Here is a 27,257-nt window from a genome sequence, read left to right as displayed (position 1 = left end):
GATATTACAATGAATTTTTTCACTAATCCGAGGAACTGGAAATTTAAAAAAATATGCCAAAACGTTTCAATGCAACTGATTTGTTAACTCTGCTGTTTTTCTGATTCTCTTACACTGAAGTATTGCCCAACGATGATTCGTCTGCTTAACAAGTAGTGGCAGGAACAAAGCTTTAGAGAATTAACGCAAGAGGAGGATAATTCTTTCTCAAGAATTATGTTCAAGTAGTTGAAGGCTGAGGCTGAAATTATTTAACTTTTGAAGGCCCTTTCACCTTTCCATTACAGGAAGCTTCAAGTATTTCGGGAAATTAAAAGAAAATAATCTGAGCTGGAATTAAGCAGCATAACTTCTGGAAGTCGGAGCTGGATAGTCTCAGTGGTGCATCTGGAGGGTCTTATTTCACGGCAGCTTCAGCCGACGCTCCTGGTTTTCTTTAGGTGCTTCCAGGGGTACGGATCGCACACTCCTGTTACATAACTCCTCACAAACAGGATCTCCAGTTGCTCTTTGCAGAATCTTTATTAAACGGATGAATTTAGTACTTTTAAATCTGCTTAATCTTTAGACATCTGTCATGCCACTGTGTAATTTAAGTGCAATAAAATTTGGATACATTCATTTTCCATTTTAATCGGTTTGAGAAGTCAGAGTTATGTTTTTCAGTAATAATTACTCGAATTCATAAGAAGGAAAAGTACAAATTTAACTTCAAATCGATTTATCTCTGAACGACTTCTATAAGTATATATGGATACAGCAAAGCCATCACCATCACATTAGGACTTCCTCTCTCGTAATCCAGTCCACCTGAAAATGAAGTGGGCCCGCAATTTCCCATCATCTTAAAGAAACGACTTGTTTAAAGAATAGTTTCAAGTTTATCATTTTATTCAGACTGAACCACTCATTTAGTTTAAGGAAGTATATACACTCTTGCAGCCTATTTATAGGCTCACCAGGCCAACAACTATGAACATGCTATGAAGTTAAACTAGCTAAAGAACTAACCCCCTTTCAATATAATGGGAGCAAAAATTTACAACTCCAGAAACTGTTCCCCCAGGGAATATACAGTGAAATCAACATACAATAGCATTGCACTAGAAGTGGAGTTGCTGAAATCGTGAAATCATCTCTGCAAATCCAACGGCAATGTGCTGAAGAGAGTTTCAAGAAGTGGCGCATAATCCATCTGCCAAATCTCATTTCGTGACAACTGGAAGTTGCGTTTGGTTAGTAATAGTGGCTCCTCCGACTGGATCAGGATCTCAGTTGTCACAAGCCTTTTCCTCTATTCATGCCAGAGTGAAACATTACCAGACACAAATAATGCAGTAGACGATGTGCAATTGTGGCAGACACAGCCACAGTGAAAAGAAAAACGAGGGCCCTCCGCTGAGCTCTCCCTCTGTCCGCACGCTCCTCCACTGTGTGCTTCTACTGATTGACTTTCTTCTCTGAGGAGAAACCTATGAAAAACAGCAGGAAAATGTTTCAGATTACAAATTCAAAATTCATTTCTCTTCTTCTGGCTTAGGGCTAACATAAACGTCGAGGCAGGCAAAAAAAAAAGAAAGATTTTATTCATGAGCTCCCACAAGTTTACACTGAGAAATCAAGAAGTGGGAAATGGCGGGTTATTATTTTAAGCATTGACATATGCTTACCATTTTGTGAAATCAGTTGTGGCCTAGTTCTAATCGTGCCTGAAGAGGAACATTCTATAGGACATCTCGTTCTGGCTGGCATTTTGTGGCTCAGGCATTTGCTTAGGAAAGTAAGTCATGTATACTGCTAGTTCGTTTGGTGCTGACCCCACGGAAAGATAACTTGCTGACTGAACTAGTTTTAAAACATTGTATTAGGTACATAATTGTCAAAGCCATAGAAAAGATCACAGTTCTTAAGAAGTGTTAGTGCATCTTGAAGATTAATATGAAAAATAGGGCATGTTTTACTAGGACCTGGATAGAGTGCCACAAATAAATACCACAAGGAAGACAAAATCAAAGACATCTATTCATGGCAACAGAAAAAAGTCTTATAAATGACAAGAAATAAAGTTTTTTCCTTATTTATGAAAACAACTTAGAATACATTAAATGTTTTATACTTGCTGCCCTGCATTTGGTATTTCAAAAACATGCTAAACAAACAGTTTGGTAATAGGAAGAGAATAAGTTCTTTTCCAGGCTTAAAAAATAGCTTTTGAGAACTGTGACCATCATATTAAAAAGATATCTAATATTAGGAGAACATAAGTTTGGGCCCAGAAGCTTAATCCACTGATATGACCAATTTGAAGTTTAGATTTACTCTATTAATGAAACCTACCACTAGGTATCTTAAAACACTGAGAAAAATCAATTCCTTTGCAGTATTTACAGCACCCTTGTGAAACAGGTATAGGGGCAAGGGCCATCATCCCCATGTTTTAGATGGAGACAGACTTTGGCCCACAACATAATCCATGGCAGAATGGAAATCTGAGCAAAAGCAAAGACAGGTCTTCATTTTTGAAGGGAAGGCAGAGTGTCCCCATACAGTGACGGTGGGAAGATACTTCTGTCGTGGGACCGGGCTCCGTGGTTATAAGGTTAGGACAAGAGAGATACCCCAAGGGAATCGTGGGTCCTCACAGTGCTAGCGAGAGTCGGCTTTGCCTTACTGGTCGGTGAGGAATCCCACTCACTAGCTGTGTGCCTGGGTATTTACTGATGGTATCTGTTACACTCCATGCTTTCATGTTCATGAGAGGGCAGGTTACGTAGCATGATGCTGCTGTGATCTGCGCAGGACCCAGAGATCTACATGGTGGCAGAGGCCATGTCTTGAGACTACACTCAGGATCAGCAGAATCGGAAGTTCAGTTGCTACTAAGAAGGAAGGCGGCACCGATGCAGCAGAGTGGTCAAAAGCATGGAGGGGCTCTGCTCTCGAGGAGCGCACTGACCTCTTAGAATGTGGGCGCTGAGGCAGGAGTGGTAAGGAAACCCAGGTGAGGAAACATTCTTCCCAGCTTGGATGCAATATATTCTATATACCTTGCTTTCTTCCTCTATAGATGTCTATCTTCCATTTAGAGAATTATTGCAATTTATTTACCTGGTGGAATTGTGACTAGTCTAGATCTATTGTGTGCATTTTTCTCATCTAGGCTCTATCTATCTGTACATATATATCTGTATATATATTATATATGTATAATATGTAGTATATATACACTATATACAGCGCATATATATAGCATATAATACATACACATACATACTATGTGTATGTATTGCATATACACTTATACTGTATATATACACTATATATAGCATACAATTTATACAATATAAATATACAGATAGATCCTAGATGAGAAAAATGCATGCAATAAGTCTAGACTAGTCACATGTAGTCTATATACATATATAGACCATATATATAGTTATTAATTAGAATGTTTAGTATTTGCTTATAAAATCCATGTTTGAATAGGAATATATTTACCACCTATATTTTCATATATTCATGTACAAATAAATATACTTTTACACTTTATTTAATATTCCCTTAGCAAAATCACTGAGTTTACTAAGAAGCTGACCTTTCTAGCAGTATAAGGTGAGAAGGCATTTCTCCTGCAATTCTTCTCTAAAAATCTAGAAATAGGCATAAAATTATAACTCTAAATTTTGATTCATATTGTCTATTAACCACTGGAAAAATAATTAAGAAAGTAGTGTATTTTATAAAAGAAAAATATTCTTAACTCTTTGTCCATCTGTACCGAAAATTATCCTAAGTATGGTTCCTAAATTTCCTCTGTCTATTATATTTCTTAAGCAGCTTTTACTATTTGCCCTGGTTCCTTTATCTCCTCATACTACTAGGAACTGAAAATTCCAACTAAGGCAGCCATTTTGACAATGCAATGTTTAGATATAAAGACAGTTATAAAAAGACACAAACTGTGAAATAAAGACTGGCTTTCAGGACAAGACCATCAGAGTTTATTTGAATAAAATACGCAAACTATGATACTATTATATGTTGCTCCACGTACAGCACGGGGTAGTCCATATTGCTTAGGGGTCATAGCATGGGCTTGGAGCCACACTGCCTGGGCTGTGTGCGTTCCAGCTGATAACCAGCTGTGTCGACTTGGACAAGCTACATTCTCTATCGGTGCCTCAGTTTCCACATTTATAAAACAGGGACAACAGCAGTACTCATTTCATAGGCTTGCTATAAAGTTGGTGAGAAAATATACATACAGCGCCTAAGATAGATTCTGGCATACAGTTAGTGTTATGGGTTAAATTGTGTCTCCCAAAAGAGATGTTTATGTCCTAACCCTTCCACCTGTGAATGTGACCTTATTTGGAAATAGGGACTTTGTAGATATAACCAGGTTAGTATGAGGTCATACAGGATTAGCCTACTCCAACGTAACTGATGTCCTTATATGGAGAAAATTTGACACAGACAGACACAGAGGGAAGATGGCCACATGAAGACAGAAGCAGAGATTGGAGTTATGTGCCACGAGCCAAGGAACATCTGGGGCGACTAGAGGCTGGAAGAGGCAGGGACGACGCCCCGCTAAGGGCTCTGGAGGAAGCGTGACCCTGCCAACACGTTGATTTTGGACTTCTTGCCTTCAGAGGTGTGAGAGAGTAAGTTTAAGTCTAGTTCGTGGAGCTTTGTTATGGCAGCCACAGGAAAGGAATTCAGTCAGTATTCAATTACTTAGTTATTAGTAGACACTAGTAAAGGCTAATTATAATAGCTGGGCTTTGATCTTCTATATTGTAAAGAAATAGTTATGTTTGCTCACAACACAATTTCAATGCCTACATTTCATGCCTTTCTGAATATGTAAGAGTCAAGCTCCAACTTATTAGACAAAGGTCAACTCTGCACCATATGAAAAATCTGGAAGATACAGAAGTGACTGGCATGCAATATAGTCAGAAAACACAGATTTTTGACATTTCACAAAGGAAGCAAACAACATGTTTTCAAGGTTACATGAACTCTACTATGCCGCAATTGTTCTAGAAACATGGAAGTCATTTTGCATCCCATTCTGATAACAGATGAAATGAGGTCAAAATGTTCTTTGTAAACTCACACAACTGTAACCTATTAACATCTGTGGACTTTAATTATAAAAACACCAGTATTTAATGCTATGCAGAGAGAAAGCCAAGCAAGTCTCAAATGCCTTGAAAACCTTTATTTAAATCTTTAGGTTTTGAAAGAATAGTTGATTTTCAATGTGTCTCCAAAGCACTCTAAAATAACCACAGACAGTAACTGGCAGCAAAGATGGAAATTAATCGACCTGCAACTTGTTCTATGTTGTACTCAGTACCTACCGACGTTAGTCCCTGGCCAGGGAGACCTTTACCGGGTCCCCACTCTTTAGAGGACCCTGCTCTGCCCTCCTCCAGCCATACCTTCCTTGACAATGTGAGCCTGTCTTCCCCTCAAACAAGCTCCTGGTACCTACACACAGACCCCAAAAGTTTCTGCCTAAGTGACCTTGGGTCTGCTTCCAGGCCTCATGTGGTCCTCTTCCCCAGGCCTGAAGGCTGGCCAAGAGGTGCTGTTTGTAGTGTGGTGAGGGGTATATGGGTGAAATTGGAATGTGCCAGCTGGGCTGTCCTCAGATTCATACTCAAGACCCCTCACAGTGGGAAGGTGAGAAGACAAGGGGGTGAGCCACAGCTCAGGTCTCCCAGTGCCCTGTGTTCTGGCACAGCAGTGGTTGGAATCTAAATTTTACTCTGAACTTCCAGGTATATTAATCAAGGTAGGAGGACAGACTACATTCTAACAGTTTCTAAGCTTGATTCATAAAGTTTAAATATTTACACATAGAGGATGCAGTTCTCCATGGATTCTTGGTCCAGGCCCCAGGAATGTTAAAGGTGGGTCCACTGGTGTCAAAGAAATTTAATCATCTGTTACCCACCGTACCTTTTAAAAATCACAAGCCTGCTGCTCTATAAACATTTAACATATAGACATCAGAGCCACTATTCCAGGTTAAATTGTCATAAGAAGAATAATTAAAAGGGAAGATACTAGGATAAAAATATAATGCGCTACATATAATGGGGTCAGAAAAGTAAATTTCTCAGAAGTGATAAGAAATTAATAAAAAACTGAGAAATAGAACAATCTATAGAGCATACAGATTAGCTAAAATTAATTTAAATATCCACAATGCTGAAAAGGGTCATTTTCATTTAAATATAAATATAAAGTAAAACGTCTTAAGTATTTATTACAGAAATAAAATTTGCAAGAATTTTAAGAAATACTTCCTGGGGGCTGGCCCAGTGGCATAGTGGTTAAGTCTGTGTGCTCTGCTTTGGCAGCCTGGGGGTCACAGGTTTGGATCCCGGGTGCCGACCTAGCACCGCCCGTCAAGCCGCGCTGTGGCGGCATCCCACACAAAGCGGAGGAAGACTGGCACAGATGTTAGCTCAGGGACAATCTCCCCCCCACACACACACAAAATACATAAAAACAAAAAGAAATACTTTTATAGATTTTATAAATTTTTTATACTTTTATACTTTTATAGATTTTATAAATCTGTTTATAGATTATCAGCAACAGTCTATTTTTTCCACTCATTTTTCCTTCCATTGCTTGAATTTTGGTATTTCTTGTCAAAACCACAGAGTCTATTGGCTAGCAGTATATTTGTGAAAGTGGAGAATAAATATATTAGTTATACAATAAACCAATGACTAGTATCAGAACAAAAATGTCTGTATAATCAAAACATTTCTAAGTCTATATCTGCTTAATAATCAATACTGCAAAATTATTTTTAAGAATTCTGAGCAATTGGGTTGGATCTCCAAATTAAAAGGAGGTTTCCAATTAAATGAAACAAAAAATAGCAAGAATCACTACTGAAATTAAATAATGGCACACGAAACCTTTGTGCCAAGGGTGATTTCAGAGCTTCTCCCAATTCTTAGGACCTGACTTGAGCTTTGAAATAGCATCAGATTTGGAAGCTAGAAGAGTAGCAATAGGAAACCCAAACTGGTAGATTTCTGAGCAAGGAATTTCTTCCTGTGGTGGTCCCCTAGCCATGATCAGTGCTATTCTGTAGACCAGTCACAGTTAGCTGCAGAGCTGTGCTGGTATGGAGAAGGACAGGTTTCAAATGGCAACATAGCCCACCAGCGACCACCAGGGCTGCCCAAGCACAGATTAGTTCACAACGTATTTATTACCTACTTATTCTTACAGAGTCCTGTATCTTTTCCCTGTGATGTTCTAAATGTCAAGCGAAGAGCACAGATAATAGATGTTAGGAATTCACAGGAAGAAGACATTATTGAGGGTTAGATACTAGTCATATAATAACAAGCTAAAGCCCTCATTCTCATTTTTATAGCTAGAGTTTTAGAAAATTTTAATATAGCAACCGGTGTATTTCAAGGGCACTATAGGATGAGACTCAAAGCACAGGTTTTGGAGTCCTGTGCATCTGGAATCTAATGCCAACGCTAAATCTTACTAACTGTGGAATTTAGGCATGCTACTTAAATTCTCCAAGCCTCAGGCTCCTCATCTGTAGGATAATCTAAGAATAAAACCTACTTTATAGCATTGTTGCGAAGATTAAAACAATGGTTTAAAAGTACTTAGGGTGGTACATTTTAGAGGCCTTTTTTTTTTTTTTTTTTTTTGAGGAAGATTAGCCCTGAGCTAACATGTGCTGCCAATCCTCCTCTTTTTGCTGGGGAAGACTGGCCCTGAGCTAACATCCGTGCCCATCTTCCTCTGCTTTATATGGGTGACACCTACCACAGCATGGCGTGCCAAGCGGTGCCATGTCCACACCCAGGATCCGAATTGGCCAATCCTGGTCCGCCGAAGCAGAACATGTGAACTTAACTGCTGCGCCACCGGGCTGGCCCCCAGAGGTCCATTTTTTATTGGGATTTTACATCTGTAGATACTGTCACACAGCATGTTTCTACATGGCAAAGCTCTTATATTTCTCCCCAACTAGACAAAAATCAGTAGATCTTATACACTGACTATAAAATTCTAATTGTGCATACTTTATTTCGTTTCTGAAGGTCATCACGATTCATTTCTATTTCATATAATTATTAGCTTCTGCAACATTGGTTCTGGTAGAATCCAATGGTGATATATAAATGGCCTTATGATATTACTGAATTCTCCAACTCGGGGAGAAAATATCTTTAATATTCATGACAGACCGATATAAAATGGAAAATTATAATTGGGTGGCAACTTGGCTATCATATAGCAATAGATTGCAAAAACACAGATATGCAACAATTATTATGATTAATAGTAAGCCTTTCTAATAAAAGCTCTCCATTTTAGCTGGAACCCAAGAACTTCATTAAAACCAGTGGTTGTGTTTATAATAGAAGCAAAAGAAAAAGCAAGTCGCATAGTTTTCTGATAAACACCTGGACATTTTATTATAGAGTTCTCACTTTTTATCTTTATTCTCTATGATGCTACTGTAAGCTGCAGACTTTGCCACTCCCAGTGCTGTCATGTGCAGCTGTCCAAGCTGTGTACTGCACAACCCTAGGAGGCTCCATTTACATAGACTTGTGAAGTTCACCATCTACAGAACTATACATAGCATCCCTGGCTCCTTTCCTCTACTCCATAGTGGACTCCTTGTACTGAAAAGTAGAATTCTATGATCTCAGATCTGAACTAAATGAGATCAAATTTCAAGTATGGCCTAAAACTGGAATATGGCTCATCTTCAGCTTTTCTGCATAGATTCAAATCTCTGGATATTAACAACTGAGAGTCCCAGGTGAGTGTCATACTGATTTTTAAACATGTAGCAGACATTGCTGACTTTTGTCTATATGTGATGAGAATAGAAGTGGGATTATGGTCATAGTCCAGTTTATACAGCCCACTCCTGGGTGGCGTCATGAGACCATAGAAACAAGCAGTAGAGAGTTTAAGCAGATTCCAGAAAGAAGGAGGAGAATGCTAAACCAAAGAAAAACAAAATAAAAGAGTATTCTTGATTGTGAGTACTTTATAGAGGTGACTTTTCAGTCTTCCCCAGCATACTTGGAGGTGGGTTGTGGGCAACCCTGGCCTAGCTTGGAGTCTGACATTTAGTCATTAGGGAACACAGTTCTGAGCCTTTGGTTTCCTCTGTCTGTCTGCCAGTGACATTTAAAACATCTGTCTAGCAAACGCCACCTGGAATAGTGGCTGTGCATCTGTCCTTTGTAGGAGAACCCCAGAGCTTTGTTGTTGTTGTTATGATACAGCTCTACTTAAAGTTTTCATTTCTAACCCCAGATGGAATACTCACTCTGAGGCTGGAATAGGAACAGAAGCCAGAACTGAGATGCATGCATTTCTGCATTCAAAAGTTTTTTTTTTTTTCTTAAGGAGTTCAATTTAACCCCAGGTGCATCAAATTAAAGTTGTGTACGCAACTCATAGCAGGTCCTCCCCGAGTCGGAATGAATGTATGCTGAATAAACTTCCCCAAAAGATCCCAGTAAAATGTAAACATGAAAGAATGCTCCATACAGCTGTGGCCTTACCAATTGCCTTCTGCTGCACATCTGGCGGAAACTGGTCAGGAGCATACCACTGATAGTCCGGCTGTGTGGAACAATAAAACATTATTGTAGCAATATGGACTTCAAACAGGACATGGAGGCACATTAAAAATATAATTGTCTCGGTGGCTTTTACAATGCAGACAACACAAAAGTAGTTTCTACCCAGACGTGTGGCCAATCTCGCTCATCTCTCTTACCTCCCTCATCACTATCACCATCTCCCGACCCCCTCCTAAAGCTGCTGTGTGTTGGCCAGGATCTCTACTACTTTGGGATTGTGGCATATTTTCTTTCTTTTCAAACAGATGTGTTTTGGATATCTGCAGAAGTATAAACACTTTTGTAAAACTTACTAGAGCCCATAAATCAAACAAAGCAATTTACCATCAACAAAGACTCTTTTTAAAACCCTCACACGGGAGGCAACAGGAAAACCAGGAAAAAAAGAAGAAGTTTAAGGTTTTCTGGTGGTTTAACGAAGAAATCCAAGCCAGTAAGTGGGGACATGGCTTGAGAGGCTCAGGATGGTGAAGCGGGACAGAGCTTCCCCTTGGTACTGTTCCTCTGCAGAAACTAGTCTCTAGATTGCTCTGAGAGTTTAGACTAGAGAGGCAGTGAGAGGGCAGGGCAGACTGGATTCTTCTCTTGGGATTTTCTTCTAGGTTTACACCAGTTAAGAACAGCTGGAGGGCTGGCCCAGTGGCACAGTGATTAAGTGTGCACGTTCCGATTCAGCGGCCAGGGATTCGCCAGTTCGGATCCCGGGTGCAGAGCGGACATGGCACTGTGTGGCAGGCCATGCTGTGGCAGGCGTCCCACATACAAAGTAGATGAAGATGGGCATGGATGTTAGCTCAGAGACAGCCTTCCTCAGAAAAAAGAGGAGGATTGGCAGATGTTAGCTGAGGACTAATCTTCCTCAAGGAAAAAAAAAAAAGAACAGCTAGATATTGAACATCAGGGAATATGTCAAACAAGTTGCATGGACTAAATCATAAGCTATAAACTGGAATTTCAAGATACACTTCCAAGGCCCGTATCGCTGCATTTAACCACTTGGCATGGAGCAATTTCAGCTTTACCTGCCCGTGAGGTAGTCTGTCTTCCTGCTCCCAATGCCCCCCTCTGCCTCCTACTTGTCCCCAAGACACAGAGAACATAGACCTTTTGTTCTATTATTCAATTACTTCTTGAAAACAACACAGGAAAATTTCTCTGACAATGAGCCAATAAGGAGCATTTACAGGGCCACCAGACCCCCGAAGTTACCCCTCAATTTCCATCACCTGACAGGACACTAAGGGCCGCTGTATTTAGTACAGTCTGACCCCACTTCACCCCAACTCAGACACCTAGGCTCATGGCTCCTTTTGTCCATGAAAAAGCTAGCAGAGGAAATGAGATCACCTCTGTTTTCTATCTCTTCGTTTATTTTTAGATGTCTCAAATAACACATAGTATAAGTGACGTGAACGTCAGTTTTATATTCCACAAGAGTTGCCAAAAGAAGGTGAAAATACTGTAATTTTACAAACACTATTGCAAGTGCTTCCATTCTGCCTTAGAAATAAGCGTGAAACGTGAAATATTCTTCTAAAGTTAACCCTGGGAGTTTTCATCGATTCTACTGTTAACACCAAGATTTTGTGTAACTGATGACTGCTTGAAAATGTAGGCCATTCTACATGGCTTGGAACTTTTTTCAAATACATGATCTTACAAGTCATAGGGCAAGTTTGATGAGCTTTTATAGTAGGCAAATTTCTGCCTCCTTTCCACAAATGAAGATTTGAAGAAAAGAGTTCCTTTTACTTCTAGATAAACTTGAATGACTCGTTGGTTTTATAGTTAATCTTTGACAAGAATATTTCTCCAATTCCCCAACCTGTGGGAGCTAACTCCTAAGTAAATTTCTATCTCTTTATGTTTCTCACAATCTTAATTTACTTCTACATTCTGAAAAAGAAAAAAATTTAAGGAATGGTAACTGCGTTTGGAGATTCCCAGAATTGCTTCTGGCGAAGACTGAAAAGTCAGCAAATGTGAAGAAAAAGAAAAATGGGGGAGGGTGAGCAGACAGTAGTAACCAGCAACAACACAGAAAGACCCAAATTCTCAGCAGGGCGCTGTGTCACACCAGGGTCAAATAAGAGAAGCTCATTAAATTCTGACATCTTTCTGCCACCCAAAGAGACATTATCTCCTCCCCTGGGAAAGGGCTTGGAGTCACACTCAAATACCAAAGTATGAGAAGTGTCAGGCAACCGAGAGAATCATGCAGTCCATTGATGCTCTGCGAGGAAAATTCCAGTGAAAATCTCAGATTCTTTGCATAATTAAAAATACGATTAATAAAAACTAAGGGGGAGGGAGGTTGTCTGAGCAAATCCAAAATGCAGAAAAATGCATAATTTTTTTCCTGTATAAAGATTCTGTCTATGTAGGCAAATAGAGGGTGGAAACAAGCATCCAGAGCACGGGCAAGGGTGGGCTACAGCTATTGACAAGGAAGGGGCGGGCGCTTTGGGTCTGACTTATTCAGGTTGACTGTCCAAATCAATTCCACTCATAAATAATTGCTCCACTGTTCATTTCATTTTGCCTCGGTAGACACGGCCATAGAGAGCAACTTAAGTGGGTCACATTTTCGTGGATCCTTTAAGAATATCCTTTCAATTCGAAAACGTCAAAAACTATTTTGCACAGAGGTAGCGATACCCGTAGTAGTTCAATATAAGTTTACAACAAAAAAAGGCATCTCCCAGACTGTTTTGCTGGATTCACTTTGCTGTTTTTTATATACAAAAATGTTCTTTTGGTAGAGTCAGGTATGTTATTAAAAACGACACACATAAAATGTTTTATCTTCGTTCAAGGAATTATAGCTCAATTGGATAGCTTTCAGTTAATATAGTGTCCCAAAGATAATTATGGGGTACATTGACCACTGTAACTGCAAATTAGAGGCTGACATGAAAGACAGGCTCTTTCTGTAGACAATATTATGTGCCAAAATCCCAGAATAACAGAGATCATTTTTACCAAAAGAGAACACTAAGCACTTATTTGTTGAAATGAGAGTTCTTACTTACTGGGTGCTTCTGTAGGTCCTGCACAGCCCTGGGCCCCGTTGGAACGCATGGATCCTGCAGGTGGAAACCCAGGCTGCAGCGACAGGTTGGGAAACACATCTGAGGAGAATAAGGCTGTTGATTCATTGGAAGTGGGTGAAACTGGGAAGACACACCGATACTTGCTTCACACAACCCCAAGGTTTGGTTTAAATCCTAAGATTTAGCCTAAACCTGGCATAATCCTAACTCAAAATAGTAGGCGTGTCAATATAGAATCTGGGACTGATACAGGTGGGGCTCACTAGCCAGATTTTACTGAAGATGAAACTACAATTATTTTTCCATTTTGAAGAAACTAGAAACACTTGAAAGGCATACAGAGTTAAGTTTATGTTTCCAAGTTATCTTCACAGAGGGTCCTCGTTTAAGAAGAACCAGCCATTGAGCCATAAAATAAAATAAGCTTCTTAAGTTGCAGCCAGAGACTCCTAAGGCATAACTAAGTCCAGAGAGGAAATTAAGAACTAAGAGAAATAACATTCATTCCTTAAGGCTACTAGAGAACCAGTGGGATAGAATGATTCAGTGCCCAAGAAAATATTCTATTTTCTCAAAAGGCAAACATCTTTGATGTAGTTTCCACTGTAAATTGTGTAAGCAACTGCAGGAAATACCAAGGAAATGTATTTCCCAGGTGTCTGTGGGTCTATGACGGAATCCCCATTTGCATGAACCCACACTAAGGTAACGTTCTGTAAAGCATGTGTTTTTCACGAGCGTTAGGGTCGAGAGGCCTTGGCAGCTTCCAAGCACTCTCTGTCCACTGACATTTTAGTCGAGAATGAAAATCATGGGTTATTCCAGGCCTTCTGTAGCAGAGCCTGAAGATGCCTTTAGCTGGGACCATGGGGAACTGTTGTAATTGGGAATAAACGTGTGGGTGAAAAAGTTGCCATTTCAACCATGACAAGAGGGCTTGGTGAATTTAGGTAAGGATCAACGTACCTGTTTTAATTGTTTTTCTAGTTTTTCTTTCTCCATCTGACAAGCTTTTATCTATGGACAAAATGAAAGCAGTTGTTTATCAAAGAGTTTGAATGGTTAGTTCTAACACTATTCTTGACCCAGCCATCAGTGACCGACTCAGAAGCCCAAGGGGTGAAGCATTGACAGCAGTAATGCCAACAAAAACAGTCAAGTTTGGGATTTTCCAGACATGCATTGGTTCTGTCTTGAAATTCCCAAATGAAACTTGGAAAGTTGGATAGTTTCAAACCGTTATTCCAACCTGTTGGGGCTGTTATAATTCCCAGTTTTAGGCTGATATAGTTAGATACAGTTACAGATATAGACACAGATATGGATATAGAAACAGCTTCCATCATTTAGTGAATGTAATTGGAATTGGTCAGCCACGCTTTCAAAGGCTTCCACAATAAATTTTAGTTTTATATTAACTTTTTTTTTTTAAAGATTGTCCCTGAGCTGACATCTGTTCCCAATCTTCTTTTTTTTCTTCATCTTCTCCCCAAAGCCCCCCAGAACATAGTTGTATATTCTGGTTGTAGGTCCTTCCAGTTGTACTATGTGGGACGCCGCCTCAGCATGGTCTGATGAGGGTGCCAAGTCTGCACCCAGGATCCGAACTAGTGAAACCCTGAGCCGCAAACTTTACTCGGCCACGGGGCTAGCCCAGAAGTTTTACATGTACTTAATACATGCCAGACACTGATCTAAGTGCTTTACATATGATAACTCACTGAATCCTCCCCACACCCCTATGTGATACTTCATATTCTCATCCCTATTCTACAGATGAGGACACTGAGACATGTGATGCTGAGTAACTGGTTCAAAGTCACACTGCTGTACTTTATGGCTTCTCACTATTGAAGGCCCAACCTCATCCAGCAGAGTCACTCACCCTGGGTTCCCTACACACCTGACACACCTACAGAAAGCTGGTTTTTCTTTGACTCTTCAGTCATGCTATTGTCATCCCCACACCCCATGTCCCACACCCTATAAGTCATGGTCAACCGTCCCCTGCTACATGGCACCTTGCCAAGTCCCACCTATCAGAATTATTCTCTCCTTCCTTGGTCGTCCCATTCAGCTTTATACATTTACTATGCAACTTTTTACAGTCCAATATGTACTATGTACAGTCAATGCTCATTATTTGCACAAGTTCTAGAAAGTCACCATGAACACCGAAGTAGTGAATCCTGAACCACTGCTCAAAGGGAAATGCAGCATTAGGTTCCTACCAGCTTCTGGTGATTCCATTTTTCATTAATTGATCAATATATAATCTTATTTTATGTGTGTTGCTGTTAAAAACACCTCATTTAATATATATCGTTGATCCTTTAACATTGAACTCACGGCCAACAGCACTATATTCATCCCTGAATGAAGCTTATCTAACACCTCTGTGTAAGGCACATCACAGCCTTTGTGTGCTTAGCAACACGAGACAGGGCTCCAGCACTATCATTGGGGGTCATTTTAAACAATGCAACCATCGACAAAAAGCACAAAAATGCGAAAACTGTGGCACTAAATAGACCATAAAAAGGACACTTTTTACAGCATGAGAGGTGAGACAAGAATAGCAAGGATCATTTTTTTATTCCCTTACAGCCTATAGCAGAATGCCTTGCAGAAAGAAAGCATCAAAATTACCTTACAAGGAACTGAACGTGGCGTGCTACTTATACAACTAAATGAAACAATCAAAAATGTTCCCTTCCAATAGATGACAATCATTTATGAAATACCTGTGAGACATGACCTGAGCTGGATGTTTTTGTATAGATTTTTTCACTCAAGCCTGAGAACAACTTTGTGGAGTCGTGACGTAGGTATCATTATCTATATTTATGGTGAGTGTACTGAGAGAGGTGAGGTAACTTGTTTTAGAGACAGAAGTTTTAGAGTTATAAGAAACATTTTAGAGATCATCTAGTCCAACTTTGTCACTTTACAGATAAAGAAAAGGAAGCACAGAAAAGCTGACTAACTCTCTCAAGGTCATCATCGATTGTCAAAGCAGGCACCAACAGGGGACTTTTACCCCTAAATCCCTCCTACCCCTGAGTATCCCTAATTAGTTTTTACTTCGCCACACTGCCAACTTATAAATCATTGGCTTAAAACGTCCTTAGTGATAGAATGAATAAACTCTGGTATGTAGGCAACTAGTACCAGAATAATTTGACCTAAAAATTCCTTTTTGGTCAAATGGTCCATTTGGACCACAGATAATATTCTATTCAAATAAGGTAATGCCAATTCTACTAGACTATGCCATTTAATCTGCTGTTAATACATTTAACATGGATTGTTAAACCATCTACCACATCTTTTTGTGAATTCTGTCATCCTTTTACCAGAGTGAAGGAGACTTTTGAAAAATAAATGTTTGGACTATCATTATTTTAAAGAAAATTTTGATGGTTTTAAGATGTCACCAAGATCTTCCTTTAGTTTATAAGCACAGTTATACCCTAGTGTGCTTAGACGATACATTTATTTTGTTGATATCAATCAAAAATTATAGATGACACAGGAATGAAAACTATTTGTGGAACATAGTCTACAACATAAGTAGATGGTTACGTATTCCTGGTTATGTTAAAAACTTCTATAATGGCAAGGACACTGCCAATCTTAGACACAATTTATCATCAGTTTGAGCTTAATGTAATAGAAAGAATAAAATTAAAATATGGCAGGAAATAAAATAATTTCTGCAGTGATAACAAAATAAATTAAGGCAGCTTTGCAGGTAAGACATAAAAATTGAACCAGTAATTTTCTCACCCAGAGTAATCAGAACATTTTCTCACCCACTGTTTTATAAAGTAGGTTGCATGAATTATTTTCAGAAAAGAATTTTATTATATTTTACCACTAATTGATTCCTTCCAATTTCTTAGAAAGGAAATGGTTCTGCCAAATAATTTTTCCATGTAAAATTAGGAATTTCAAGTCAATCCTCGAAAAACATGTCAGAGAAGAAATTAAAGTTAATTCACAATCCACTTTGTATTAGGAAGAAGAAGATGACAAATAGTTTAAAATTTCTTTTAAGACTGAGAATCTTGAAGCTACAGAGCTGTCACAGCATGTGCCACAACAATTTCCTATTTATTGAAAGCTTTGCATGATTTTGCAAATCAAAAATTTTGTGGTTCGTTTTCTTTCCTTAAGCCAAAATTGTGTTAGGTACATTTTTCTCATTAACATCAATATTTATCCATCACGGCAATTTCCCAAGTCTACTTTTAATCTATTCTATTACACTTAATTTTAGTATGCTTACATTTAATATATCCTATTTCAATAAACTGGCTAACATTATCTGGCTTCCTCAAGAGTGCTCCAGGAACATTCAATCTGGGAACCCACTGAACAAAATTCTTGGTTTCACTAGATATATAAATGACATTTAGAAATATGTATGTTTTTAGAAGACAGGAACTTTCCAACACAGCCCTTCAAAGAAAATGACAAGAACTTACAAACAACTTCACTGTACTGGAGTGTTTTGGTTTTAAATTTGAGTGTGAGGTAGTTCAACTCCCATTCCACCAAGATAAATATGAGAAAAAGATCAAAAGAATTGGATTTTATAAAAGACTTTGGAATCCTATTTCTTGTGTAACTACTTAATACACTTAAGTTAAAAGAAATCTCCAGTCATTTTCATCTTCTTACAAGATTGTTTAAGAATGATTTCATCCCAAGTGCTAACCTCTCCAAAAAAAGCCAATGTCAATTAACAGAAGCCGAAAAGTCTTGATTTCCTCTTCAATGAGAAAATAAAAATAAAATACACACGTGCTGGCAAAGATTATTTTGTTTTGACTTATACCTGAGAATTCAGCCTGTTCAACTGGGATTGAGAAGTTTGATTAATTTGCTGTAGCTCCTCCTTCTCTTGATTGAGTCTTTCTCTGTCTGATCGTTCCTTTCTGAAGTCTTCTTCATATATTTGTACCTAGGAAATATTAACTTGCTGTTACTGTCAGCGTCCTTTTCTCTTAAGTCATTGAAATGATTTCAGAAGAGGTGCTATGCAGCCTTGTCCAATCTGAGGCATTCCTATCCTCTTTTCATGAATATTTCTTCATGGTGAGATTCCATCCTGATACATATGACTATAATTTTATCTTTCACATTGTTTAGAGTGGCAGTTCTCAACTCTGGCTCCTTGAGCATGTATCAGGGATTCAGAAGTAAAGTAATAATATGGATATTTTGAAAAAAATTCCCCTCACCCATTATTCTGCTGCATATTCCATTACTATGATAACCCTTACCCTCCCAACCCTGTCCTAGCGTTAAACGTCACTGTACTGTTTGGGAGCTAATTATTCATGCCCAAAACAACACTTTGACATGTGAATACTGCTTGAAGTTCTAAAACACGGTTCACTGACAAGAGATGTTAAGTGAAGCCACTAAATGTTGACATGCAAGGTTTCCAAATATAAATTATAGGTTGAACACAAAATAGAAATGAAAGGCTCATGTATGTGAAAAAGCAAAGCATGATTGTTAAAAGGTATTCACAAGTGTTGCCCTTTATAAGTAATTTTGGGGGTATGTCATAAAAAAAGAAAGAGTAATATTTTAGTGGAATGCATCTCGAGAGGTACTCCAAAGAAACCAGACAAGTAACCAAACCAAAAAGAAAAACAGATTTAATTATTGTTGATTTGAATTGACATAGTGTTGACTGATGGCTTGGAGACCACTACGTGGAGCTACGCAAACAAATGAAACTTAGGGAACGAAGCAAAGGAATTTCTCTAAAACCATGATTTAAATGACAACTTACTTTGGAAACTCCTAGCTGCTTTTTGTCTATTCACACTAATGCATGTTGTACCATCATCACCCACAGTGCAACAAATTTTAACTAGAGGTTTATCACTTTTAAGTCAATAAAAATAGAAGGAAATGTAACAGGCAAGAGAGGAAGAAATGCAACATTTAATATAGATGTAGATGCAGATATAAATATTGAATTTTAAGGCTTTATCCACCAGAAGCATTGCAAGGGAACTATACCCAGCCAAGCTCACATTTTGTTTGGGGTTTTTTTTTTTGGTTGAGAGCTGAGGTTCAATTCCAGACACAGTTAAACTAATGCTCTGTAAACAATTTCCAGAGGCATTTGAACTGGGAGAAGCCTATCTGATCAGAGCTGAACACTTTATCACACACAACAGTGATAGTGATCTCATGACTTTAGTCAGCTGGCCAAGATTCTAGCTCAGTTTCTTCATAAATTAAATCCTTTAGTGTTTCACATGGTACTTAGTGATGTAATGATTGTGGGTGCCCAACTAGAAATGTGTGTCGTTAAAATGTGTACGCAGAAAGTTAGCAAAAGAGCCACACAAACACTAAGGAGATGGGTTCTGGTAAAAGAATTCCTGTCATTGTCTGTATCAAATATAAACTAAACCATTACCATAAACTCCATGTCTAAGAGTGACTCTCTCACATGTGGTGTGCATTATGTGAGAGCATCGAAGATGATTCAAGTGTCTGAACATAAGCACTGCTTTTTTTGGAGGAATCCTGGCTAGCATCAATGGTACTTTAGGGGTGGAGAATTTGGCAGAGCTTTAACACTCTGACTACTACCCCATTCCCCTAAAGGGTTTATTTTTAAGCTATATATTTGATCCTGAATGTAAGAGAGCAGATCATTCAAATGCAGTTGATAGAAAAAGAAAATCCACCTTTACCATCAAGTGCTCTGACTTTTTTAGATTTACAGATAGGCTATTTCCTATGAAGTAATAACTAAGTAACAACAACAGTATCACAATTGCTCAATTCTTCCATGTATTGCAGCAAGAATCCTTGTCATTGGCACTTGTTCAGAGCAAAACAGCCAATGAAGCATACCCAGGGACATCAGAAAAATAAGACTTCCCAGCCCTGTGTTCTATGACACCCTCATGCCCATTGCTAATGTATTACAGACAATGTGTGCTTCACGGATCAGAATTCCTACATATATCCCATATTTATCGATATCACCACGAACTGTTCCAGCCCTTTACCTACACTGCTTTATCTAACCTCTCACAAGAAAGGAGATATGATATGCATGGGTGGCCCCTCAGCTAAGTCAGCTCCAGCTGGTTGAACTAAATTTAGACTCAAATAGTTTAGGCAGGGCTCTATCCCCACAGCCCTGTGCGGCTGATACATGCAGAAGCTAAGAGAGGGCAGCCTTTATTCTGGCTGTCCACTTGACAACAGTGAGTGAGGTGGAGGGGGTGGGGAGGGCGAAACCATTGCGCATCAGTAAATTGCTAGGTGGTGCCATCCATGAGTTGGGTAGATGAACAGATCTGTCTCTTCAGTGATTATGAGCAATGCAGAGTATTCCCTTTAAAACTGCCCTCATTGTTCAAAAGCCTGGAGGACAGCAGCCACAGAATAACAGCCAGTTGCTACCATTTTCTGAAAAGGTCCAGACTTTGGGTTAATAGTATTTCCAAAATAAATCACGTCTACACAAATCTCTCTAGACCCAGTGTCAAGAGAATCTCAAGGAAAGGTTAATTAATATGCCCTTCTTTTAACTGTATGATCTTGGGCAAGCCATGTAACCCATCTGAAACTCAATTCCCTCTTTTATAAAGTGTATGTTGGGCTAACTGATCTATATTCTCCCATCAAGCTTTAAAATTAGATAATTCTAATGAAAATAAATGCAAAAATCTGTGACATATTTTGAACAGCAAAGCTTCCAAAATGTCCAAAGGAGCATGAGCAAAGGGATCTACATTCTCCACATGATCGTGCCACTTTCAACTTCTCACCTGCTGTTTGAGAACTTCCATTTCTGTTCTCATCTCCTCATGGCAGCACTCCATTTCAGACTTTCCCAAACAGTCCTCAGGACATGAAGAACACTTGATATTCAAGGCCTCCTGAAGAGCCTATGTTTAAGATAAGTACATAGTTGATCTAAGAGTTACCACATCCTACGAATTCCCCTATAATTCTTGCAATCATCTCAAATGCACCTGCAAAGTAGAATTTCATTTTTAATGCTACTTTCATGACTGAATAACTTTCTTCTTTCTGATTTTCTAGCATAGATCTATTTTTTTTCCCCAGAATCTCTGTCTTTTCTTCATGATGATGCTTATGCTATTCAGCTCTCATTGGCTTTCAAAAAATGTTTTTTTCTTTTAAAGATTTTATTTTTTTCCTTTTTCTCCCCAAAGCCCCCCGGTACATTATTGTATATTCTTCATTGTGGGTCCTTCTAGTTGTGGCATGTGAGATGCCGCCTCAGCGTGGTTTGATGAGCAGTGCCATGTCTGCGCTCAGGATTCGAACCAATGAAACACGGGGCCACCTGCAGCGGAGCGCGCAAGCTTAACCACTCAGCCACGGGGCCAGCCCCCTCAAAAAATGTTTTAAAAAACTATTTTATTGAGGTCATATTGGTTTATGACATTGTGTAATTTCAGGTGTATATTATTATATATCAGTTTCTTTACAGATTGCATCTTGCTCACCCCCAAGAGTCTAGTTTTTTGCCATCATCATACATATGTGCCCCTTTACCCCTTTTGCTCTCCCCCCGCTCAACTCTCATTGTTATTTCAGAGGGCTCTGACGTCGAGCCCCCTCCACCGAACCAATCATGAAAGGAAAACATATCTTCAGGCTTTCTCTAGATCTTCTGCTTCAATCAAATATACAGTCTATCAATAATGCTCAAACTTTAGGGAGCACCAGAATCACCTGGACAGGGAGCAAACGTGCCCATCTCTGGACACTACCCGCCCCCAGAGACCCTCAATCAGGCGGTCTGGGGATAAGGTCGGAGAGTCTGTCTTCCTCAAACGCTGATGCTGCTAGTCTCAGATGACATTTTGAGTAGTATTTTGCTATATAACCATGTCCCCAGTCGGAGAGGGAAACCCACAGCAATGTGAACCCGACAGATTCACTATCCGCTAGAGATGCTGCACTGCTGCTCCTGTACCCTTCCTCCTCGCCATCCCGTGCCTGCCCAGCTACAGTCACATTTACTATCCAGTAAAACATCCATTAACTCAAGACAGGGTGGAAGGAGTACTCTGCTTTCCTGACATCCAGTACAACCTGGTGTTTTCACCTTGAGGTGAGGAGGTGAAAGACATTAAGAGACACTTAGATTCACCGACAAGATTATCATCCTTCTCATTAGCGCATGGTGGTCTTACATATACTATAGTTTGACAGATATAAAAGACATTTCCTCTCTTCAGAAGACCTTGGTTCATGATGAGTTCAATAAAATGGCTGCCAAAAATTGTAATACAACACACCACATCCTGGTGCGGTCCCAGAGCCCACCCACGGTATGGCTACTTGCTCATTATCGAATGAGTCTTCTATACAAATAGAAAAGGTTCACTTTCAGGGCTCCAAGAACTCATTTCCTTGGTGAGAATTTCTTTAATAGTTTCAATGATGTTTGTTTGATGATACTATTAGTAACTCACATCCCTGCATTACTAAACATCATGTTCATAAAGGTAGGAAAATAAAAGCAAATTTATGGGCTCGAATATGTGTAGACAGACTAGAAATTTCCCAATAGAATATCTTATAGTCTACGGATACTGTCTAGCCTGATGTAAATATCATTTTTCAGGAAGTTGTGTAAGAGAAACAAGAACTTTCTTCCTTCTCCAAGAAGAATTTAAAGAAACAACAAAAGTTGTTTAACAATTTGTTTTGTTAGAATTTGTTGCTAAGCTATATAGTTATAGAAAGTATCGTAAGAGTTATAATTTAAAAAAACGTGTTAGTATTAGCCGAGAGAATCTAGGGTGGGGAAGCCAAGCGAGTCAAGACAATTAAATATGCTGCTTCTGTATCCTATACTTATGAATAGACTATTTTTGTGGGTCTTGTCATATTTGAATTTCCTGGTGTACTTTTCATGCTATTTAGGCTTCTAGTAATTTTGCAAATGAGTCATAAATGAAAGGTGAATCTAATAGACGTTTATTCCACCTTGGGGTTTTCCAATTTCCTTGAACAAACACCTGTAACCTATTCTAGAACAGTAATTTACCATCAGCACAGATATGCTAAACAGATCTACCCATCTCACAGTGGTGAGATGTTAGACAAATTACTTTTGCCCATGGGTGGCACTGGCTGACTAGCCTCAGGTAATTTCTCTCACTTTGGTTAGACATCTGGCTTCTCTTCAAGAACTTGATGAAAACAATGCCCTTGGGTATTTCCTTCAAAGCAAATATGTTGAATTGAGTGCACATAGTTGTGTGAACTTCTGAGAACCATATGTTAATTACTAAACTGACACGCTACAAATTTCTGCCGAGTGAATGGGCCAGCAGACAGTCCACTTGTGCAAGTCGGGTGGGCCCCGATTTCCACGCTGTGATGGTCACTGAGCACAATCAGCTACCCAAATCGACATTTTGAGTAACTTCTATTTATTACAGTGGTAAAAAAGAAAAGAAAAATCTACAGTCTAAAATAGAAAAATAATTTCTTACATTTCATTAGACACAAATACATGAGCTAAATGAGAAATAATTCTTATCCTAGCTCATCACTTTATATCTACGTTTTCTAAGTGACAGTTTAAGGTATAGATGTCTGGGATGAAATCTTTCTGGCTTGAAGCACCTTTTTATTTTTCCTCACTACTCATAAGTAATGTCTTATGCCGGTTAAAGCGTGAATCTTAGGGCCAGAATTGACTATTGCACACACTATGTACTAGCTAATTTAATTAATTAATTGATTCAGCCATTCACCCGTTCAACAAATATTTAAGGACATACTATGAACAAGGCCCTGTTCTAGGCACTTGGAATGCAGGAGTGAACAAATGAGAAAAACTCAGGGACACATTATGACAGTTGTCTTTGAGAGTCCCTTCCCCCAAATAAATATATATGAAAATTATATTTTTTAACTGCATTCTCTTAAAGATGAATATATTAATATTAATATGAAAATTTGTTGTTGTTGTTGTTGAGGAAGTTTGCCCTGAGCTAACATCTGTGACAGTCTTCCTGTATTTTGTATTTGGGTACCCACCACAGCATGGCTGCTGATGAGGGATGTAAGTCAGCACCTGGGAACCAAACACGGGACACCAAGGCAGAGGGCACCAACTTAACCACTAGGTCAGGCCAACCGCAAAAACGTTTTTTCAACATCAAAGTTCATTTTTTTCTTCTGATTTTAAGAGAAATGAAACATATTAATGGGCCACTAAAAGTATTGTGGGCCCTCAACACTGTGCCTACAAATGCCTGACAGAGAAGTTGACCCTGCAAAAAACCTATCCTCATAGAGCTTACAGTCAAGATGGGGAGACAGGAAACAAATAGGATAATAAATATGAGATATTAAACATACATTAGCAATAAATTTCAAAGAAAAATTAAAAAAATACTAGAGGTGGAGTCCTTTATACAAAAATCCTCTTTGGGAAGGTGACTTTTGTATAAAGATCTGAATTTTGCTCAAGTCAGTTTTTCTCATTGAGATTTTATGATTATAATCATAAGAGTTATAAAATTTTTACTAACTTCCAAAAAATTTTTGCTGACTATAAATACAGATACACAAAAATGAAGGGTGCATACGGACATGAGCAAAAAACCAGAGTTCTTGGCTGTTCTAATTTCTACAGGCCTTATATCCTTATGTCTACATTTAAAGAAGTAAATTAGAGGATAAAAGAAAGTTTATCAAACAATATATCAAAAATGGGAGAGATTTCAAATATAATCTCAGTAAATATTAGTTCCTCTGATTGATTTGTGGAGAATTTCTAGCAGAGAATAAAAGGGAAAATTCATTTGCCCTGAGTTTGTATCTCTGAACGTTGTTTTTCTCTCTGAGAGGATAGAGAAGTAAATTGTTTTCAAAGTCAGTCTCCACTTTCCCATTTTCTTCTGAATAACTTGTCCCACAAACAGGTCAAATACAGCATTGCATTTGTGAAGCACCTTGTCAACTATACACATACATGCTTAACACTTTGGGGATCTTTAAATGACACCTGTGATCACTAGTTAACTACAACATGGCACAGTCCAAAATACAGGCATTGAGCACGTTTTCAAGGCCAGTCAATCACCTACTCTTGTTTTAGAAGCAATTTCTATAACTTTGGTTAAGAAATATCTAGCTATCTAGATATCTCTAGAGATGCCTATCTCAACTCAAGCATAAGCTGCAAGTACTCCTGTGGGCCACATATGACGTGGCTCTTGGAAAGGCAACAGCAAAGGATTTAACTTTCTCCCTGAACAAGCCAGTGATCGCTTCCCCAGAAAATTAAGCTATTCGTCTGTAAAACAACACGTATACACACAGACACTCATGCATCATCCTTCTGCAGCATTTCACAGGTAGGTCCTCTGAATAGTTAAATTGGAGCAAAGGCATTAAACCACTTGGGTTTTCCTAATGGACGTACTCCCCCACCCCCACCCCGGCCCTCCCTCCCCCCATTAAAGGTGAGTTTTAGGCTTGTTCTCAGGAAGGCAGCCCTCTCAGCCTTGGGGTTGGCATTTAGCATGCTTCCATAGAGTATACATCACGCCCAGCTCCAAAGTGACGATTTTAAAGAGCAGCCTGTTTCCTCAGGAAACTTCTGCGGTTGACCAAGAGATACGCTACTGTTCGAAAACACCCACTTGCTTTATGTGGTTCTTCGAACTAAAAAAGTGTTCTTACTGTTTTCTATAATTTCTCCTCATGTCTCTTTTCCATGATGATTCTTTGCATGGGCATGGATTCCTGAAGCCTCCTTAGCCAAGTATGGCTGAAAGATGCAGACAGGAGTCATTTATAAAATTATCTAGAAGCTCCTGCGCAAGTCCCCGGGCCCGGGAGCCACACTGCAGCGTAGATTTTGTCGTGACTCTCAGTCAGGAATGTGCTCCTCATACAGGGACCTCTCCCCCGATCTCCCAGCCGGACCGGGCCTCATACCTTATTGAGGCGTTTTATTTCACATTCATAATGCTCCTTCTTCTTGTTCGCGAGAGCGTTTTTTTCCTTCAAGAGCTTATTTTCTTTCTTCAATTCGTGTAATTCTTCATTGAGACTCTCCTTTTCCTTCTGAAGTAAAGAGCAAGAAAACAAAAGCAAAATCAATAAAATTCACATGAGATGATATTGTAGGAATACTTCTGAAATACAGTAAGAACAGGACCTGCTGGATTTTCATACAACATTCCATCTGAGCAATATTCTGTGGGTGGAGGATGGGGTTAGGATAGAGGAAACCTTCCTTTTATCCCTACTGCCACTAACTCTTGTGATCCCAGAAGAAGATACCAAAACCCCCAATCTTCTCGTTCAAAGGTCAAATGGGTCATCAGAACAAGCTAGCTCCCATGTACAAGGTGACGGGTAAGTGACTCGGTAAAAGTAACTGAAAGTTGTAAAAAGAAAAAAGTGTCATTGCAACAAAAAATACTAAATATCTTGCACCCCAGTCCTGCATCCTTCTGGAATGGAGAGAGGGAGAAAAGAAGGTAAAACTTCAGGCAAAAAAGACCCTTTGGAGCACTGTTTTGTTGTGATCATTACTTTTAAAAGGCAGAAATCAGCTAGGCCAACTGCCACCAGGCTACCATGTTTCAGATCACCTTCAAGGAATCCAAGGGCAGCCTGGTGACATAGTGGTTAAGTTTGTGTGCTTGGCTTTGTCCGCCCAGGGCTCACGGGTTTGGATCCTGGGTGTGGACCAACCGCTCATCAAGCCATGTTGTGGCAGTGTCTCACATACAAAATAGAGGAAGATTGGTGCAGATGTTACCTCAGGGACAATATTCCTCAAGCAAAAAGATGAAGATCGGCAATAGATGTTAGCTCAAGGCCAATCTTCCTCACCCTCCACAAAAAAGTGAAAAGAAAAAAGGAATCCAGTGTTTTAAATAATTGAAACAAAGTTAGTTGCTCAGACACTAACAGGCTCTGGATTCAGACAGCATCTGAATATTTATATATTATTATATATTATTTTACATATTATATATAATATATATTGTATATCCAGTTTTATATTCTGAATAGAAAACTTTTTGTGGAGTGAATTAGATTCTTAATGAGATGGAGATTTTAACCTGGTAAAAGAAATATTCCAGAATTTAGCTAAATCAAAATGAGAAAATAGTTAATGTATATGTTAATGTATGATATTTTAGTAATTAATATTTCCCAATACAATAATGAGATTTAAGAAATCTACTTTTGGGGATTCGTTTCCTTTAAAAGTGAAAACATTTCTATTTTCTTTTATTTAAATAGAGAGCCCATACGCTTAGAAAATGAATCAATCATTTTCTAATTTAGCATAATTTAAGAGAAAATTACTTCAACTAGAAAATGGTCCCAAGTGCATGAGGGAAAATTGCCACGATTCCTGGTCAGGGTGAAAATGGAAAAGGAAAGGGTGGCTGCATGGCACAGAGGGAGGGGGTCAGCCTCGTTTTCCTCTGACTCGCTGTGGCAA

At 38.9% G+C, this 27,257-nt stretch overlaps 1 protein-coding gene across 7 annotated transcripts in view; it reads right to left on the bottom strand.

The window, feature by feature from the left end:
* Nucleotides 1-870: 870 nt before the first annotated feature.
* Nucleotides 871-27,257, bottom strand: part of TNIP3 (TNFAIP3 interacting protein 3) — a 100,214-nt gene continuing 73,827 nt past the window's right edge. For 5 of the 7 annotated variants that reach the window (XM_008512780.2, XM_008512781.2, XM_070609208.1 and 2 more), the window contains 7 exons: nucleotides 25,730-25,858; nucleotides 20,557-20,676; nucleotides 17,580-17,705; nucleotides 13,703-13,753; nucleotides 12,716-12,814; nucleotides 9,603-9,663; nucleotides 871-1,472 (listed from right to left, as the gene is read on the bottom strand). In XM_008512780.2, the coding sequence (XP_008511002.2) occupies nucleotides 1,441-1,472; nucleotides 9,603-9,663; nucleotides 12,716-12,814; nucleotides 13,703-13,753; nucleotides 17,580-17,705; nucleotides 20,557-20,676; nucleotides 25,730-25,858 (618 nt within the window). In that variant the 3' untranslated portion in view covers nucleotides 871-1,440. Of the gene's footprint in view, nucleotides 1,473-9,602; nucleotides 9,664-12,715; nucleotides 12,830-13,702; nucleotides 13,754-17,579; nucleotides 17,706-20,556; nucleotides 20,677-25,729; nucleotides 25,859-27,257 lie in introns of all 7 variants that reach the window. The other 2 variants (XM_070609207.1, XM_070609205.1) reach the window with 1 other exon arrangement.

The sequence above is a fragment of the Equus przewalskii genome, chromosome 2, assembly GCF_037783145.1.
Source record: "Equus przewalskii isolate Varuska chromosome 2, EquPr2, whole genome shotgun sequence".
Taxonomy (NCBI): Eukaryota; Metazoa; Chordata; class Mammalia; order Perissodactyla; family Equidae; genus Equus; species Equus przewalskii.
This window is presented reverse-complemented; position numbering and strand designations above follow the sequence as displayed.